This window comes from Colobus angolensis, unplaced genomic scaffold (assembly GCF_000951035.1).
Source record: "Colobus angolensis palliatus isolate OR3802 unplaced genomic scaffold, Cang.pa_1.0 Scaffold14, whole genome shotgun sequence".
Taxonomy (NCBI): Eukaryota; Metazoa; Chordata; class Mammalia; order Primates; family Cercopithecidae; genus Colobus; species Colobus angolensis.
In genome coordinates, this window is record NW_012114488.1 from 1,937,552 (window position 1) to 1,958,965 (window position 21,414).

The 21,414-nt window shown below is 38.3% G+C and overlaps 1 protein-coding gene across 1 annotated transcript in view; it reads right to left on the minus strand.

Annotated features, from left to right (window-relative positions):
- The window catches only part of MICU3 (mitochondrial calcium uptake family, member 3), a gene marked incomplete at its 5' end in the record, with an annotated part of 96,474 nt that extends 75,060 nt beyond the window's left edge, over nucleotides 1-21,414 (minus strand). The window contains one exon of the mRNA XM_011935082.1: nucleotides 21,340-21,414. Within this exon, the coding sequence (XP_011790472.1) occupies nucleotides 21,340-21,414 (75 nt within the window). The remainder of the gene's footprint in view (nucleotides 1-21,339) is intronic.

The following is a 21,414-nucleotide window of genomic DNA, read 5'->3' on the forward strand; positions in this document are numbered from 1 at the left end:
AAACAGGATGTATGACTTTCAAACTACTAGAGGGAGAAAAATAAGAAGAAACAGGACCATTCTAATGCCAGGTGATAAAGAAGTAACACATGCTCATAATAATACAGCAAAAATAAATGCAAACATGTTCTCAATCACAACAAATAGGACAGGTATAAACTCCCCCAATGAAAAAGAGCAATCACCAAAAAGATATTACACACACGAACTAAACAGCTTAAAATTACATAATGCACAAACGGTTAGAGAATGGCAATGAAAATTTATCAATTCACAATCACGGCTGAGAGTTGAATACATCTCAACTAGAAATGGACAGATCAAATAGAGAAGCCAAGTAAGAAAAAGGATCTGAGTAACAGAATAAGGTGCTTGTTAATTTTGTTTTTAATAAACAGGGACTATATAAACTGATCACTGATCAATCTTCACAAAAATATCAATAAAAATGTTAATTATATCAGTGTAATGAAATATTAATAAAGTAGTATATTTTACACTAATGAAAGTAAATTAACTACAAGTACATGTGTCAATATGTATAAATTTCCTAAATATAATATTAAATAAAATAAATACATTATAGAAGGACATATTATATTTAAAATTTACAAAAATATGTGTATATTGTTCAGGGATACAGCACTTGTAAGAAAACTGCCCATTACTTATTAAATGTAGAAGTAAATCTTAGTGTACCATTTTGAAAAATAATTTTAAGTTTCTATTAACATTTAATAGCTATAGACCCAGTAATTTAATATTTGCAGGTACTTAAGATCCTTGAATAGTCATTGCAGCATGTTTCCAATAGTGAAGAAATAGAAACAATCAAAATTTCCAGCAGCAGGACAATGGTCAAATAAATTATGCACACCCATAGAATAGTTTGTGACTATGAAAAGGGGTATGGTAGATATAGAGGTGCTACCATAGAAACAGTCACAAGATACACACTAGGGTGAAAAAAACAGGTTGTAGAAAAATGGGTAAAAAAACAAAAGTTCATGTTTTATAGGAATATATGTACGTAAAGATGTAGATAAATTTTGGAATGGAGTACTATTTTTTAAAAGACAAGCAGAACATATATTATTAGTGCAACTGTACAAAAGAGTTAATCTACAAGGGCCTTCAACAGGGTCACACAGGCAGCAAATGGGTCTGGGACCAGAACTTCAGTACTGCAACACACAACCCAGTGTTTTTTCACATTACACAACTTGGTATATTGGAATGAAAGTATACGGGTTTTGTAATCCTTCCGGCCTATATTCAAATGCCAGCTTCATCCCTTCCTGGTTAGGTAACCTTGGGAAAAATAATTTACTTTCTGCAAACTTCAGCATTTTCAACTATAAAATGGACAAATAAATACTAAGCCCACAGACTGTAAAGATTAAATGAAAACTACATGCAAATACTGCCTTTTCCCTTGGCCCACAGAATCGAGAGAATCTGCCTCTTGATGTGTTATTAACTAGCTAGGTCCAGAAATAATGTTTGGCTCCTCAACTCCAGGCCCAAAGTTTACAAATATCTAGAACCTCTGTGGCACTACGAGTTAGATATTCTCCAAATATGTGACAGGAGATAAAACTATTCCAACTGCCTGGCTTTTTCTTGTGGGTCTCACTGCCTCATGCTCTACCACCCTTCTTCCCTCAGTCTTCGTGTTTCAGTGTCCCAGGATATAATGGAACAATAGACATAAATGGGTTAAAATTTTTACTTGAAGAGTCTTGTTTAGAAATTTAGCCTCATCATCTAAAAGTCTGAAATGGTCCCAGTCTGAAATATTCAGTTACCAATGAAAGAAGAGAAAATGGCTGACGTGCAAAGAAATGGAGTTATCTATCCCCGAAATACAGAACTGTGTACTGTTTATTTGCATGGATCCATAATAAGCTCATAAATGTCCAGCACATTACGGAGTATATGCACCTAGACCAGGTTCAAAGACATAGGTTGGGTGCACTGCTCACGTCTAAAATCTCAGCACTTTGGGAGGCTGGGGTGGGAGGATCACTTGAGTCCAGGGGTTTGAGACCAGCCTGGGCAACACAATGGCAACCTGTCTCTACAATTTTTTAAAACATATATTACCTGGGTGTGGTGATGTATGCGGTAGTGCCAACTACTCAGGAAGTGGAGGCAAGAGGATATCTTGAGCCCAGGACGTTGGGGCTGCAGTAAGGGGTGATCACACCACCATACTCCAGCCTGAGTGACAGAGTGAGACCCTGTCTCAATAAAACAAAATGAAACAAGTAAGTGGTAGTTGTGGAGAAGATTCTATTCAAAATTTCATCTTGAATTGTAGCTCCCATAATTCCCAAGTCTCATGAGAGGGACCCAATGGGAGGTAACTGAATCAGGAGGGTGGGTCTTTCCCATGCTGTTCTTGTGATAGTGAATAAGTCACACAAGATCTGATGGTTTTATAAAGGGGAGCTCCCCCGCTCATGCTCTCTTTCCTGCCTCTATGTATGATGTGACTTTGCTACTCCTTTGCCTTCTTTAAGGCCAGTGAATTTCTATTTCATTTTTCTGTTGTATTTCCTTTTTCTTATTAATTTGTAGACCTACACATTTAGGATATATAGTCCTTGTGAGGGCTATGTACTATAAATATCTTCTTCCATTCCAGGACTTCTTTTTATTTTATTAAATATTTTAAAGGAAATGAAATGTAGTATTTTCCATTCTAGGTTTTGCTTTTTATCTTGTTTCAAACACCAAAACATACATATTCCTCTAAATATCTCAAAGTTTTACTTATCACATGTAGGATTCTAATCCACCTGGATAATTATGACATGAAGCAGGGATTTTGGTTTCCCCCATTAAACACTTTAACTCATCATGCCTCACTGTCTTGTGTATCAGTTGTTCACTATTTGAAATTCACTTCATTGTTAACTTCTTTTAAAAGAATTATTATTGTTGTTATACACAATCAATGGTTAATAACTGCTCTCATCTTTACTACTTCCTTTGTTCTCCGTTGCTTCTTGAATTTCACCCCTTTTTATGTTAATTAATTTCATTTCTTCCTGATATGCACTCTTCAATGGTTCTTTCAATGATGATCAGATACTGGTAAACTCCCAGTCTCTTATGAAAATAAATTTATTTTGTTCTCATTCCTAAATAACTTTCCGAGGTATAGAAGTCTAAGTGGCAGTTATTTTCTCCCACTTTTGAAGATACAGCCCACTGTCCTCTGGCTTCTGTCTGTTGCAGTGGATTAGTCTATAAACAGGCCAACTGCAGTCCCTTTGTAGGAAGTCTGTCCTGTCTCTCTTTATCTTTGATTTTACAGTTTCACTTCAATGTGACTATTTTTATTTATCCTGCTAAGGACTTATGAATCTGAAGATTAATGTCTTTGTTCCTTTCTGGGAACTTTTCAACCATTATCTCTTGGGATACTGCCTTTCTCACTCTCTCTCCTCCTTATCTGTAACCCCTAACAGATGAATTTTAGACTGTCTCAGTCTATTTTCCACATTTTTAAAATATTTCATAATATTTGACATATCTTCATTTCTATGTTACATTCTGTGCAGTTTCTTCAAAATTATTTTTCAGATTATTAACTGCTGCTACAGTTCTTATATGCTGTCTAGCCTACCTGGCTTCCAATGGCTATATTTACATTTCTAGAAGTTCTATTTTAATCTTTAAAGCAATCTGCTTTTTCATGCTAATTTTTCATTGTATCTTCAATCACTTTGCATATTCTTAATTTACAGACCCAACCAAATTATCCTATTATCCAGATGTTAGGAATCCAATCATTGAGTTTACTGACTCTTGATCACAGAAGTTCATATATTTTGTACTTTGGATTACGAGCTCATTCTCATCTAGATTTTATCCATAGGAATCACATATGGCCAGTGTTAAGGGCTTTTCCTTCCAAAGAAGTTCTGCATTTCTTTCTGCCAGCTATGCCTGCTCCTTCTCTGCTTGGGTAATGTAAGTTCTAACTCTGAACCCATATGAGGTGGTATGGAGCCATGTGTATACATTCTCAGGAGACTCTTCTTTCCTATTCTGAGCGCAGGAGGAAATTTGCAGCTTTCATGTCATCAACTGATACCAGACATAACATTTTTTCCTTGTCCATCCTTTTGATGAGAATTCTGGCTTTCAGTAGGTGGCATCTCACTTCCAACTTCCCAAGGTCTAGTTTCCTGTCCGCGCATAAGCACTAAAGTCCAAGTGCCTAGAATTCCATGAATCATGACCCCTCTCTTCCCCCAAGTAAGTCACAGTTCACACACCATTGTAGTTATTAGTTCCTTCTTTATTTCTGTCCCTGGCAATTTCCCTCAATTTCTTATAAGTACAGTGTGGTATTTAGTTATATTTAAAAGATTTTTATGACTGATTCTATATTACCAAAACCAAAAGGATAAACCATTTATTTTATCAAATAGGTATTTGTTTGTAAACGCTTAAACCATGTTTTTCCTCTGCTCTCAGACCAACACAATCATCACAGAAGACTTCTGTGACCAAATGTGAGGTGGGAGGAGGTTCTCCCCACCACCAAGCAATCAATCAATTCTGCAGCAGCCACCAACTAGGTGTCCTCCAATCAATTCTGACACTGTGTACCTGGAGATAGTGCTAGATCCCACAGGTTAAGGGCTCAGTTCCCAAGATTGCCCTCTTCAGTGAAATTTACAAGTCCTGGCCTCCAGAACTTCTGACTGACTGGCTTCAAGGTGGGGTTCACGTGATCCCTCTTTGGATTCAAATAATTTGCTAAAGCAGCTCACAGAACTCAGGGAAACACTTATTACATTTATGGATTTATTATAAAGGATACTGCAAAGCATAAAGATGAAGAGATGCTACGGTTTGGCTGTGTCCCCACCCAGATCTCACCTTGAATTTTAGCTACCATAATTCCCATGTGTCACGGGAAGGACCCAATGGGCGGTAACTGAATCATGGGGGCAAGTCTTTCCTGTGCTGTTCTCATGACAGTGACTAAGTCTCATGAGATCTGATGGTTTTATAAAGAGGAGTTCCCCTGTACACGCCCTCTTGCCTGCCTCCATGTAAGATGTGACTTTGCGTCTCCTTTGCCTTCTGCCATGATTGTGGAACTGTGACTCCATCAAACCTCTTTCCTTTATAAATTACCCAGTCTCGGGTATGTCTTCATTAGTAGCAGAGGACAGACTAATACAGATGTGTAGGATAGAGTATGGGGAAAGGGGCAAGCAGCTTCCCTGCTATTCTGGGTATGCCACCCTCCAGGAACCTCAACTTGTTCAGCTATCTGGAAACTCCCAAACTCTGCCCTCTTGGATCTTTTTATCGGGACTTCACTGGGGACTTCTTATGAGGTCTTTTTATGGGGACTTCATAGGCATGACTGAAACATGGACAACCATGTCGAAATGTGACTGGATAAAAAAGGTATGATCTAAACCCAGCAGACCTGTCTGTTCAGATTCTTCTTGAGCTCTCTGTGCAGCATTCCTTCCTCCAAAGTATGGGGCAGGATGCTCCCTGGAATGAGAGTCTTATGATCCTCAATCAGATTAGAGTCCTGCTGTGGGAAGGTGAAAGGAAGGCAGGAGAAAGTCAGAGAGAGAGTTTGCTTACTGTAACAAGGACTATGGTAGTTATGAGCCAGGAACTGTGGACAAAAACATACGTTATCTATCTATCTCATAACATCAATGTATCCCATAATTTATTTTTGAGCATTTTCATTTCGTTTAAAAGCCACTTTCTCAACACAATAGGCTTCGTCTAACAAAGACTAGCAGATACCTCCCATTATTCATTCTCCAATTTTCCTTTAAAAAAAATAAAAAAAGAGCCCTGCTTTTTACCCAGACATATGAAATAAAGGTTACCTTTTTCAGGCTGTGTTGCAGTTAGACAGGGCCATTTGACCAAGTTTTGGCCAGTGAAGTACAGACAAAATTGTTTTTTGAGAATTTCTGGAAGACCAATTAAAAGGTGTTCCCTTAGCTCCAGGAGCAGAGGTAAGGAATGGCAGCATCATGATTTTCATTCAGGTCTCCTGACCCACTCCAAGCACAGATAAAATTGTTTTTTGAGAATTCCTGGGAGGCCAGTTAAAAGGTGTTCCCTTAGATCCAGGAGCATAGGTAAGGAATGGCAGCATCATGATTTTCATTCAGGTCTTTTGACCCACCCCAAGCCAACTGCTCTTTATTACACCAGCTTTCACTTATTTCAACCTATGTTATTTCCTAAATCACTGTAATCTCTGAGCCTCAAGCTGCTGTAGAGGGCAACTGTAAATAGAAATAGGCAAGGAGGTCACTGTAAAGTGAGGACATGTGGAAAGGGAAAAGGAGGAAGATCTATATTTTCCCAAGCACAAGCTAAACAACTACATGAAGATCCACACTGCTTTTGGACTAGGATGTAGTACTGTGAATCAGTCAATCAATATACCACAATGTTTTCACCAATTTTTCTAGGTTACATTCCTCTGATCCCTCTGTCTCCCAGTGCTTTGCTTTTCCAAAAAAAAAAAAAAAAAAATTAAAATTCCTAGGAAATTCTAGGGAGCTACTCTGCTCTCCTAAAATTAAGAAAACACTGCTGAAGAAGATACTTGAATTACACAGTACCATCTAAGAATGCTACTTTCTCTGTAGATCCTAGAGACCACTTCCTGAGTAAAACCTATCCCCAAAATATATGAGATACGTTTTCATGACTTCTGTATTAGCTTGTAATCAAACAACACCCTCCTACTACCTGAGTAACTTCTGCTCTTATATATGTGACATTCAGATAATAAACTTTCAGGTTCATATCCTTCCCATTTTGACCACTCTACTGAACATCAATGTTCAACCCAATCTACGGCTTTAACCATGTTCCAAATTCTGCTGTGTGAGAGGTGTGGGTATAGGAACAAAGGCACAAATTGTTGCTCTCCTATCACTTGCTAGCAAAAGGCAAGAACCTTAAGTGTGCCTTCTTGCCTAAGGTTTTAGAAATATTTACAACTACTATAATTCAGAAGAACTTCAGGATTTTAATTATTTGGTGACATATATGTGGGCTATTTTTCATAGTTCACTATTTAATGCACATTAGAACCCAACATTTGTTCTTATAACTCACAAAATTTAGAATCTTGAATCAAAGTATGAAATATATATTTTATCTTTCTCTCCAAATAGGATGTCTTGACTTTGATTTGTTAAGTCCATATTATAAAAGACTTCAGTCAAAACTCTTACCTTACCTTTATGAAGATCAACAAAGCTGGCAGGTAGAGAGAACCAGACAGACATATTTGATAGCACATCTTCACAGTACTGGACCAAAAGGTTACTAAGTGCATTCTTTACTATGAGAACATAAAATCCTAATGTGACCCATTTATTTGGATAGAAAGCAGTCTGGAGGAGGTCATGTGACAACAAAGATTGACTCCAGAAAGGAAATAATGTTTAAATCACACTGATCTCCATTCACTACAAGCCCTGGTCCAAAACCTGCCTATCACTGTCCTTATGACTATATTTTTAAGCTTCATGGTAGTAACGTCTCAAAACCTTTCTCAATCTCCTGGGGACAATGTACATATATGGATAATTACAAGTAACCTCTCATTGTCAGATTAGTAAGAATAATTTTAAAGCAGTTGGAAGAGGTTCAGATGATATTATTTTAAAATAACTAATTTTAATAGGTTGGAGCTAGCTTAAACTGTACCTAAATCATAAGGACCTTTCTGATCCGATGTGAAGCCAGTTAGAAAAATTCACTTTGAATTGCTACAAGCAGTTTAAACCATCTATTATATCCCTTTGAGGAAAAGGGACAAACCAAATATCTCACCTAGTCAATACTTACAGTGTCAATGGGATAGATACCATCCTTATCAGACAAGAAAAAAGGATTGTTTCGAAATTCTTTTATATACACTTCCTGTACTCTAAATTCTAGAGATGGAGTTTGAGTATTAAAATGGTTAAAAGACAATTAATTAGTAAATAGGAAAAAAAAGCAGAAAATACAGATTCTACTTTTCTAGTTTAGAAAAATAACTCTTTAATGAGCAAAAACACTACTACGCTATGGTAGCACCACTATGCTAACCAATTAAACAATTCAGCACTAAAGTTCCATATTTTACTTAGATTACATAATATATCAATACATCAGAGAATAAAGGGGTAAGGAATTACTTAAAGAGGAAAGGGAAGAAAATAATAAATCTAGAAAATTCTGTTTAGTACACAAATGACTAGGCATTTTCTTTAATGCTAGATAATGCCATAAATTGAGATGGTTTGATTTTTTAAACACATTTTTTCTTTATCACAAGAGTATTTACATAAAAAAGTTATATTCTCAGAGTTTGGCACAACAATTACAGGAGAGCAGTGAGATCTAATATTATCCAGTTAAACTTGTCTATCAAGTTTAAATAAAAATAACAAAATCTGTATTGTATTATAAGTTTGGTGCATTTGCTGTGTAAGTTAAATATTGCATCATGAGTTAAAAAAAAGTACTAATTAGATCAGATTACTAAGGTTTACACAAATCAAAAAAAGAGATAACATCAACAACTTATAAATCAGAAGAGTAAAAGTTGTGACCATGTAAAAACTGCATTTCACGAGCAAGTTAAAAACCACTTTGTTAAAAAGCTCATATTGAGGCTTGCAGTTACAAAAAATGAACAAATGTAAAGATTTCATGGTTTTCTAGTTTTTTTGTAGTGGCTAAGTCAATCCTCCACTTCCCCCAAACGTCTATCATAGTTACTCCGCATATTTCTGTATCTTGCTCTGAGAAGATGACATCACCTCCTATTTCACAGAGAATACAGAAGCCGTCAGGCAAGAACACCTTCAACTACTTACCACTAAGCATATATACAGTGTCCTTGCATCCCATCCTCCTGTCATAATGGAAACAGCATCCCTCCTATTATCTAAGATTAAACTCTTTCCTTGTGCTTTAATTTTTATCTCCTACTCCCACCTGGGTCCTTATCAAATCAATTATTCTCTCTTCCCTTTAAATTTAATCTTCTTTTTTCCATCAGCATTTAAACACAATCAACAGTCTTCCATCAAAAAAAAAAAAAAAAAAAAAAAAAACAATTCCATGTCCCTCAGGCTACTATCCTCTCTCCTCTTCTTCAGAGCCAAATTATTGATATAGCTGTCAACAGCTCACTTTGTCCACGTTACCTTTTCTTCACGTTTACTCAGCTTATCCAACTGTAATCTGATTTTCACCTCCAATGTCTTCACAAAATCACCCATGACTCCCTTGTTGCTAAATCCAATGCACACTTTCTATTTCTATCTCAGTTGACCTCCCTGGGTAGCTTTCAGTATAACTCACTGCTTCCTTTCTGAAAGTACAATACTATCTTTTTTCGACTTCCATGGCCCCCCTGACTTTTTTTTTTTTTTTTAAACCTGTCTGGACCCAACTTTTCAGCTTTTGCAGACTTTCTTTTCTCTGCCAGTACTTTAAGTCATGGATGCTCACCAGAGTTCTCTCCTTAGATGTTTTTCTCTTCTCATTCTACATATTCTGAACAATGTCATCCACTCTTAGATTTTTAATATGTGATGATTCCCAAATCTATTTCTATAGTAAGGATTTCTCTCCTGAGCTTTTGACCTATGCATCCAAATGGAAATTTACCTTCAGCTGTTCAAAAGACACCTTGATCTATTGTACAAGTTACAAACTTATCATCCATGCCCATTATTCCCAAACTGTTTTTTCTACTGAGGGTCTAGTCTCAGTGAATTGCAGCAAATCCACCCAGTTGCCCAAGACAAAAACTTATTGGATAACATTCTTGATTCTTCCATTTCCCTGACCCCTAAAACCCTAGAATTTTCCGTTTATTATTTTCAGACAGAGGTTGCTCACTGGTAACTGAAATCATGGAAAGTTAACCTGCAGATACAGTGGGACTACCACATATAATTTTACATATGCCACTATCTAAAAATAAGAAAAACCTTAAAGCATTTGACAAGCCACTAATACTGAAGTCTAAGGATGCCTCTAAAAAAAGTGAATTTTTTTTTCTCATATGTTTATGGGGAAGAAAATAAAAATGTACAATCTCTGCATTTGCTATTTCATGAAACTGTAATTAGTTACTAAATTCACCATTACTGCTAAAGCTACTATGACTCAGTATCCAATCATTAATCCTCAAAGGTAATACAAGGTAATAGACATCTATTATTTTCCCCTTCTGCTAGGGTATTTAGATGATCTTCTGATCTCCATAAAGTCCAATGCAAATCTACATGAATGAAATGATTTTGTAAAAGCAAGATTTCGAAAGAACTGTAATAATTAGAAAAATTGTAATTTATTTCTGGATTTTTAATTAATTCGGTCATTAAATGAAGATTTATTAAAATCTTTTGAGATACAAGACTTATCTGTTATAGCATGGGTAATGAATAAATCTTCCTCAAAGAACTGAAAAAGTTTAAGGTTAAAAATATGATAATGGGGCCAGGCACAGTGGCTCATGCCTGTAATCCCAACAGTATGGGAAGCCGAGGTGGGCGAATCACCTGAGGTCAGGAGTTCGAGACTAGCCTGACCAACATGGAAAAAACCTGTCTCTACTAAAAATACAAAAATTAGCTGGGTGTGCTGGTGCATGCCTATAATCGCAGCTACTCAGGAGGCTGAGGCAAGAGAATCACTTGAACACGGGAAGCAGAGGTTGCAGTGAGCTGAGATAGCACCACTGCACTCCAGCCTGGGCAACAACAGTGAAACTCCATCTAAAAAAAAAAAAAAAAGTAACAATGCAAGATGATGGATACCTTAATTAGCTTGATTTAATCACTCTACAATATATACACATATCAAAATATTACACTGTGCCATAAATACATAAAATTATTTTACAGGGTTAATGTCATTGTTTAATGATCTCAAATGTTTTCTTTAATCTTTGGGTAGAAAACAGCATTCATTTTTCAAAAATTACTAGAGATAAATTACATATTCAGTCTGTAAGAGGGCAGCTACATATTACTTAGTACTTATAAAATAGTCCAGCCCCAAATTATGTATGTACAACCCTATAAATAGGACTATATGTGAGAATTAATTAAGAAGTCACATTAAACCCAAATATTTAATAGAACTGAAAAGTAATCTCTACTCAAATCATTATATATGAATCTATTAGATGCTCAGGCCATTATAAGGCATCCAGACTCTCGTGGACTTGTGACAAGGTGATTAAAGAAACTAAGAGAGGGGATCAGCTATTTAGCTTCTCATACAACAATGCTATTCCACATAGAATTAGCTTATCTTCAATTTCATGTGTATGTAACTTCCCTTACTATAAAAAACTGGGACTTTTCTCCATTTACAGGCACACTTTGGATATACTGCAGGTTCAGTTCCACAACACCACAATAAAGTAAATACAGTAAAGTGAGTCACATAAATGTTCTAGTTTCCCAGGGCAAATAAAAGTTATGTTTATGCTACAATTAGCCTATTAAGCGTGCAACAGCATTATGTCTACAACAGTACATATCTTAATTTAAAAATACTTTATTGCTAGAAAAGTGCTAATGATTATCTAAGCCTTCAGCAAATCAAAATGTTTTGACACTGAAGGGTGTTGCCTTGATGTTGATGGCTACTAACTGATCAGAGTGGTGGTTGCTGAAATTTGAGGTGGCTGTGTCAATTTCTTATTTATAATTATATTTTCATTTTATTTATTTATTTATTTATTTATTTATTTATTTATTTATTTATTTATTTTGAGACAGAGTCTCACTCTGTCGCCCAGGCTGGAGTGCAGTGGTGTAATCTTGGCTGACTGCAAGCAAGCTCTGCCTCCCATGTTCACGCCATTCTCCTGCCTCAGTCTCCTGAGTAGCTGGGACTACAGGCACCCACCACCACCCCTGGCTAATTTTTTGTATTTTTAGTAGAGACAGGGTTTCACTGTGTTAGCCAGGATGGTCTCGATCTCCTGACCTTATGATCTGCCTGCCTCAGCCTCCCAAAGTACTGGGATTACAAAGAAGACAACAATGAAGTCTGCCACATCGACACACTCTTCCTTTCGCAAAAAAAAGATTTCTCTGTAGCAGGTGTAGAACTTCTCCAAAACTGGAGTTCATCCTCTCAAACTTTGTGTATTAGTATGTTCTCATGCTGCTAATAAACATATACCCGAGGGTGAGTAATTTATAAAGGAAAGTGGTTTAATTGACTAACAGATGCACATGGCTGGAGAGGTCTCACAGCCATGTCAGAAGGCGAATGAGGAGCAAAGTCACATCTAACATGGCAGCAGTCAAGAGAGCATGTGCAGAGGAACTCTCCTTTATAAAACCAGCAGATCTTGTGAGACTTATTCACCATCATGACAACAGCATGGGAAAAACCTGCCCCCATGATTCAATTATCTCCCACCAGGTCCCTCCCATGACACGTGGGGATTATTACAATTCTAGGTGAGATGTGGGTGGGACACAGAGCCAAACCACATTATTCCACCTCTGGGACCTCTCAAATCACATTTCAAAACTGATCATGCCTTCCAACAGTCCCCCAAAGTCTTAACTCATTTTAGCATTAACTCAAAACTCCACAGCCCAAAATCTCATCTGAGACAAGGCAAGTCCTTTCTGCCTACGAGCCTATAAAATCAAAAGCAAGTTCGTTACTTCCTAGATACAATGGGGCTACAGACATTGGGTAAATACACCCATTCCAAATGGGAGAAACTGGACAAAACAAGGGGCTACAGGCCCATGCCAGTCCAAAATCCAACGGGGCAGTCAAATCTTAAAGCTCCAAAATGATCTCCTTTGACTCCATGTCTCACATCCAGGTCACGCTGATCCAAGAGGTAGGCTCCCACAGCCTTGGGCAGATCTGCCCCTGTGGCTTTGCAGGGTACAGCCCCACTCCCGGATGCTTTCATGGGCTGGTCGTGAGTGTCTGTGGCTTTTCCAGGTGCATGGTGCAAGCTATCAGTGGGTTTACCATTCTGGGGTCTGGAGGATGGTGGCCCTCTTGTCACAGCTCCACTAGGCAGTGCCCCAGTGGGAAATCCGTGTGTGGGCTCTGACCCCACATTTCACCTCTGCACTACCCTAGCAGAGGTTCTCCATGAAGGCTCTGTCCTTGCAGCAGACTTCCACCTGGACATCCAGGCGTTTCCATACATCCTCTGAAGTCCAGGCAGAGGTTCCCAAACCTCAATTCTTACTTCTATGCACCCGAAGGCCCAATACCGCGTGGTAGCCTCCAAGGCTTGGGGTTTGCACCTTCTGAAGCAATGGCCTGAAATACACATTGGCCCATTTTAGCCATGGCTGGGACACCGGGTACCAAGTTTCAGGAACATACAAAGCAGCAAGGTCCTAGTCCCAGCCCATAGAACCATTTTTTCCTCCTAGGCTTCCAGGCCTGTGATGGGTGGGGATGCTGTGAAGATCTCTGACCTTGCCTAGAGACATTCTTTCCATTGTCTTGGCGATTAACATTTGGTTCCTTACTCATGCAAATTTCTGCAGTTGGCTTGAATTTCTCCAGAGAAAATGGGTTTTTCTTTTCTATCACGTCATTGGGTTGCAAATTTTCTGAACTTTTATGCTCTGCTTCCCTTTTAAACATAAGTTCCAATTCTAAACCATGTATTTGTGAATACATAAAACTGAATGCCTTTAACAGCACCCAAGTCACATCCTGAACAATTTGCTGCTTAGAAATTTCTTTCAACAGATACCCTAAATTATCTTTCTGAAGCTCAAAATTCCACAGATCTCTAAGGCAGGGACCAAATGCCACTAGCCTCTTTGCTAAAACATAGCAAGAGTCACCTTTGCTCCAGTTCCCAACAAGTTCCTCATCTCCATTAGAGATCACCTCAGCCTGGACTTTACTGTCCACATCACTATCCAGGATTTTGGTCAAAGCCATTCAACAAGTCTCTAGGAAGTTCCAAACTTTCCCATATTTTCGTGTTTTCTTCTAAGCTCTCCAAACTGTTCCAACCTCTGCCTATTACCCAGTTCCAAAGTCACTTCCACATTTTCGGGTATTCCACTCTACCAGTACCCATTTATTCTATTAGTCTGTTCTCACACCTGTAACAAAAACATATCCGAGAATGGGTAATTTATAAAGGAAAGATGTTTAATTGACTCACAGTTCCACATGGCTGGGGAGGCCTCACAATCATGGCAAAAGGTGAATGAGGAACAAAGTCATGTCTTACATGGTGGCAGGCAAGACAGTACATGCAGGGGAACTCCCCTTTATAAAACATCAGATCTTGTGAGACTTACTCACTATCACAACAACAGCATGGGAAAAACCAGCCCCCATGGTTCAATTACCTCCCACTGGGTCCCTCCCATGACATGTGGGGGTTATCACACTTCAAGGTAAGATTTGGGTGAGACACAGAGCCAAACTGATATATCACCTTGCTACTGCTCTATAATAAAGTTCATGGAATATTCCAAATCTTTGTTGTCATTTCAACAATTTTCACAGCATCTTCACCAGGATTAGACCACATCTCAAGAAACCATTTTCTTTGCTCATTCACAGAGGCAAGTCCTCGTCTATTAAAGTTTTAACATGAAATTGCAGCAATTCAGTCTTATCTTTAGGCTCCATTTCTAATTGCAGTTTTCTTGCTATTTCACCACCTCTGCAGCTACTTCCATCACTGAAATCTTGAATACCTTGAGGTCATCCATGAAAGCTGGAATTAACTTTTCCAAACTCCTGCTAATGTTGACATTTTTACCTCTTCCCATGAATCACAAATGTTCTTAATGGCATCTAGAATGGTATATCCTTTCCAGAAAGTTTTCAATTCACTTTGCCCAGATCCATCAGAGGAATCACTATCTATGGCAGCCATAGCCTTATAAAATGTATTTCTTAAATAATAAGATGTGAAAGTCAAAATCACTCCTTGATCCATGGACTACAGAATGGATGCTGTGTTAGCAGGCATAAAAACATTCATCCCCTTGTAAATCTCCATCAGACCTCTTGGGTGACTCGGTACATTGTCAATGAGCAGTAATATTTTGAAACGAATGTTTTTTTCTAACCAGTAGGTCTCAATAGTGAGTTTAAAATATTCAGTAAACCATGCTACAAACAGATGTGTTGTCATCTAGGCTTTGCTGTTCCCCTTACATAACACAAGCAGAGTAGATTTAGCATCGCTCTTAAGGGCCCTAGTGTTTTCAGAATAGTAAATGAGCACTGCCTTCAACTTCAAATCACCAGCCGCATTAGCCCCTAACAAAAGGGCCGGCCTATCCTTTGAAGTTTTGAAGTCAGACATTGACTTCTCTGTAACTATCAAAGTCCTAGATGGTATCTTCTTCCAATAAAAGGCTATTTCATCTCTACTGAAAATCTGTTGTTCAGTGTAACCACCTTCATCAATTATCCTAACTAGATCTTCTAGATCACCTGCTGCACCTTGTACATCATTTCCCACTTCACCTTGCACTTTTATGTTATGGAGACGGCTTCTTTCCTTAAACCTCATGAACCAATCTCTGCTAACTTCCAACTTTTCTGCTACAGCTTCCTTACTTTTCTCAACTTTAAAAGAATTGATGATAGTTAAGGCCTTACTCTGGATTAAGCTCTGTCTTAAGGGAATGTTGTAGTTTGGTCTTCTATACAGACCACTAAAACTTGCTCCATCTCAGCAGTAAGGCTGTTTTGTCTTCTCATAATCTGTGTGTTCACAAAGAGCACTTTCAACTTCCATCAAAAACTTTTCTGCTGCATTCACAACTTGGCTAACTGTTTGCACAAGAGGCCTATCTTTTGGCTTATGTGGTATTTCAACATGCCTTCCTCATTAAACTTAATCCTTTGTAGCTTTTGATTTAAAGTGAGAGATGTACACCTCTTTCTTCCACCTGAACACTTAGAGGCCATTCTAGGGTTAGTAACTGACCCAATTTCAGTATTTTTGTGACTCAGGGAACAAGGAGGCCTGAGGAGAGGGAAAGAGACTAGGGAACAGCTGATCCATGGACTAAACCACACATAACATTTATTCTTTGCTGTCGCATATGGGTGTGGTTCATGGTGCATGGTACAATTACAACAGCAAGGTCAAACATAACTGATCACAGATTACCATAATATACAATAGTAATGAAAAAGTTTGAAATATTAAAAGAAATATCAAAATGTGACACAGAAACATTAAGTAAGCATATAATGTTGGAAAAATGGTGCCAACAGATTTGCTCAATTCAGTGTTGCCCCAAACCTTGAACTTGTAAAAAATGTAGTATCTGTGAAGCACAAGAAAATGAAGCACAACAAAACGTATGCCTATATGCATCTGGCAAATTCTTCAATATTCTGGGTAAAAGCAAGCATATCCTCACATCTCAAGATATGCTGCCTTGAGAAAAGAGGCTGGAAAAGATATAAAGAAACATAATAATGTATGACTATTTGCGATTATTATAGATATGAAAGAGATACAAAATTTGTCTAACTAGTTTTCCACTCCAGAGTAATACTCAAATATGTTGCTTGAAGCTTCTTAAGGCAAACAAATCATAAAATAAGATCATGTCTTCTGCACAATTAAGTAAAACACTGAAGTATGTTAAGCAATCTATCATTTTTTTATTCTGGGCCTGAAAAACAAGGCAGTTCCAGAACAAAAATTTTTCCTACTAATAAAAATAGAGCTTTAAGGCTAAAACTCTGAGGTTCTAATCAGAATCATCTCTTTATAATATATATAACGGTCAAAGCCACAGTTCACTAAAAAATTTGGCAACCCAAACTTGCACAATTAAAATAAATACAGTGCCACGTGACCTGATCTCCCAAAGCCTGGAATTTTGACCTTTACTGAAGTCATCCCAATTCAAATGCTAAAAATAACTGCTTTAGCTGAAGAAAATATCAAACTCAATTCTCAGTGTATGTTCCATACAAATATTTAGCATGAGCTTATTTATTCAACAAATAGAGATTGTGCCTATCAGGCTATGACGCTTACCAGGCAATGAAGATATAAAGGTGACAAAGATGAACACAGCACCTCTCCTTAAGGGGCTAAGACGAGTAAAGAAGACAAACAATGACTAAATAATTACAAAAAAGTCATTATCTGAAAGTAGAGAGAGAGATTTCAACAAATCTATGGAGTCAGGGAAGGCCTTCCGAGTTCAGAGCCAATGTCTTTGACATAAAAATCTTCAAGGCTATCATATAAGAGAACCATATTTCTGTAAATTACTGCTGGTCACTTCCATCAGTTAAATTATTCTTACAACACATACAGGTTAATTTACATGCCAGGCTTATGCTCAGCAGCATATTATACTTAAAAGAGATTTTAATACATCAGAAGTTCTTAGCTATAGTTTTAAACATCAAAATGAATCATTTCTAACACTTCAGGAAAACCAAAAATAAATGGGCTGGGTGTAGTGGCTCACGATTGTATTCCCAGCACTTTGGGAAGCTCAGGCAGGCGGAACTTGAGGTCAGGAGTTTCAGACCAGCTTGGCTAACATAGTGAAACCCTGTCTCTACTAAAAATACAAAAAACTTAGCTGGTCACGGTGGCAGGCGCCTGTAATCCTAGCTACTCGGGAGGCTAAAGTGGAAGAATCGCTTGAACCTCGGAGGCAGAAGTTCCAGTGACCGAGATCACGCCACTGCACTGCAGCTTGGGCGATGGGGTGATGCTGTGTCTCAAAATAATAACAATAATAATAATAATAATAATAAATGAAGTGGCAGCATAGGTTTAAAATAAAATTTCTTTTTCTTTTTTGAGACAAGTCATGCCCTGTCCCCTAGGCTGAAATGGTATGGTGCAATAATAGCCCACAGCAGCCTTGAATTCCTGGGCTCACGTGATCCTCCTATCTCAGCCCCACTGAGTAGCTGGGACTACAGGTACATGCCACTAAAATAATATTTCTGAAAAATGGCAGATTGACCCCACGATTCTCTTTCAACATCTTCTTCCCCTCACCACATTAAATTCACAGTAAAGGAGTATGAAAAGGTAAAAGTGCAAAAGAGCTAAGATACAGAAAAGGAGGGGAAACTAAAACACTCAAGAGAATTTATAAAATTTTTACAAAATTGAAGAGATGGAGGAGTCATAACTGACTTAAGAGAACAGAGGCACTACCTGAGTTCTGCAGAGAAGACCAAATGGAAGTAAGGTATCAATATTTGCTATACAGAATCCCAAAATGGACAACGCCTTGGGAACTATGGAGCTATGGAGTCAAGAGTAAGTAGTAGGGCTAAAAGCAGAGGATGAGGTAACAATACCTAAGTATATCATTAGATACTCACTAACATACATACTCTTACATATATGTGCACGTGTCTGCTTCCAGAAGACTACTGCACCTCCCGTCTCTCCTATTTTTTGTAGAAGTTCAACAGCATCAGAGAAAAAGAGCTATAAAATAGTGACATTTAGACGCTACATTAATAAAAAGCCCAGATCACCAAACGAAAGGACATGTTATGCACAGAGACTTTCTGAGAGGTTCTCAAGTAACAGACAGGTACCAACCACAAATATGTGAGGAAAACCTCCAAAATGAAAGCAAGAGCTTACAGAATCAAACAGAAATAAAAAGGAACCTGGAAGAAACAAAGCAATGCACAGAGAAGGCCAAAGTTATAATTTATATCCTTAGAAGGCAAAACAAAGTTACAATTTATATCCTTAGAAGGCAAAACAAAGACATAATTTATATCCCTACAGCAAAAAGAGAAAATATAGCAGCCATGAAGCAAAATAGAATGCTATAACTCATGAACATCAGAGAACACAAAATCGTTCTTTGAATTAAAAAAGTAGAACAGCAGAAATAAAAAAAATTCAGTAGGAAGGTTGTAAGATAAAGTCCAGGATATCTCCTACAAAAACAAACAGACGAAAAGATTTTTTAAAACTGAAACATAAGAATGATTAGAATTAGATTAGGATCTGTCAGGAAATTTAACTTCAAACAAACAGCAGTTCCAGAAAAAGAGAATAGAAAGAGGGAGAAGAGAAAAATCATTAAAGAAATAATACAAGAAAATTACACAGAATTTTTTAGACATGGATTTCCATATTGAAAGGCCTCTTAAGAACCTAGCACAATCAATGAAAAAATCCCCACACCGAAGCTCATTACTGAGAAAATTTCAAGTACCAGAGATAAAGAGATCATAAAAGTTTTTGGAGAGGGAAATACAAAAGACACGACAATCAGAATGCAGGACTAGAGGCTAGGGAAGGGTAAGACACAGGACTTTAGCATTATTTGACTTCTAAAACAACAAACAGAAATTTTCATAAACACTAAGCAATAATAACATAAATGCACAAAAGTAGACAATAAATAAATAAAATATATATAGAGAGAGAGAGAAAGAGAGAGAGAGAGAAATTGAGAGAGAGAGAGAGATGGAGTTTCGCTCTCCATCTGTTGATTCTGTTCCTAATCCTATTCCTAATCCAGGCTGGAGAGCAGAGGTGTGATTTTGACTCACTGCAACCTCTGCCTCCCAGGTTCAAGGGATTCTCCTGTCTCAGCCTCGCCAGTAGCTGAGATTACAAGTGCCCACCATCACGTGCCCGGCTGATTTTTGTATTTTTAGTAGAGGTGAGGTTTCGCCATGTTGGCCAGGCTTGTCTCGAACTCCTGACCTCAGGTGATCCACCTGCCTCGACCTCCCAAAGTGCTGGGATTACAGGCATGAGCCACCGCGCCCACGCAAAAAATAAATGTATTGAACGTTCTTTAGTAGTACCATTGTTTTAAATATACTGTGTTAACTCATTTAACTCTCATAACACCCTAGGAGACTATTAGCCTCATTTCACAGGTGAGGAAACAGGCATTGACAGGTCAAGTAATTTCTCCATAATGACACAAGTAGCAAGTGGTGGAGTCAAAGTTCTAGTTTTCTGAACACGGTCTTTTTAAAACCTGTGCGATACCATCTCTCAACTGTAAAAGTAAAATTAATTTTAAGAAAGAAAAGAAACTACTACTTGAATTCCCTACCTTGCTGATCTATTCCCAGCTCAACTATGGTTAATTAAAAGTTCTGTCATCACGAATAACGCTATGCTCCTTGCCAAGCCACAAAAGAGTATGTGTATGTGTGAAGGGGGTGGGGGTGGAGGTTTGAGGGTATTTCCTAGTATTTTGAATATTCATGTATAAAAGGACTTTATGTTATGTGCTTGTGATCTGCTGATGGTCCATAAAGGAGATTCTGTAACCTAATTGTACTGACAACCTCCACCAAAGGAACTGACGAACTTACATCAGATCACCACTGTGTATTAAGAGCAAAGGCTATATAAATTGCATTAAAGTTAAAAACAGCATAGCTCCCTGTTTCAAACCTAAATTATTTTCATCTACGCCTTTCACACTCTTCGAGTCTTGAAAGGAAAATGTCCCTAGATAATTTTCCTAATCATTTACATGACTATTAAATATACTGATGTGACAAAAAAAATCACGCTCCTTTACTCACTGTTGCCTTTCACACACCTTTACCTTATATTATTAACTACATAATGACAGTTGCACATTTTCATGTGACTTTCTACTGAAGGAGTTAGCGTCATTTACAGCCTCCTACATTTGCTATCCTATCCTAATAATGGCATTCTGGCTTTAGTCGGGGAGGGAAAAAGGGAGAAATACATGTCTCTTTTTGAACAATTTTTTTTTCCTTTTCAACCTGGTAACATCATCATTCCTTGGATATAAGGAGGTTAGCATGCAGGTTTAGCATTTCCTTTCTTGGGACTAATAAATTCCCATATGTTAATGCACTGGCTTTTGAGATCTCAGACCACTGCTTCGAAACTCATCCTAATGCAACAGACCTCCTGGGTCATTTGCTGTCGCCTTGCGCAATCTAGGGGTTCCTTTTCCCCACAACTGCAGCGGTCCACTTTTTGCCTGTCATGGCCTTCATTTCTGAATCTTTTTTTGTAAGAGGGGAGGGGTGTTGGTTTTGGGTCTGTAATGATACTTAGTAGCTGCAGCCACCTTTAAGGTCCTGATGCATCAGTGACAGCATCACCCGTCTTCCCAACACGTGGGTGACCGGATCCCAGGCTGTCCGGCCTAGGTGTCAGCCTCACTCACGGGAAGTTCCCCACCCGCGGCCACAGCGCCCGCACCGTCCCACATCCTCCAGGGTCCTGCGCACCAGGCACGAAGGTCACAGCCCCCGCGCAGGTGTGACGCGCGCCCGCGCACTCACCGTCTCCTTGGCAGCCGCCACCGGGATGGGCAGCATCCCCCGGCCACGGGGCGGGTCCTCCGGCTCTGTGACCGC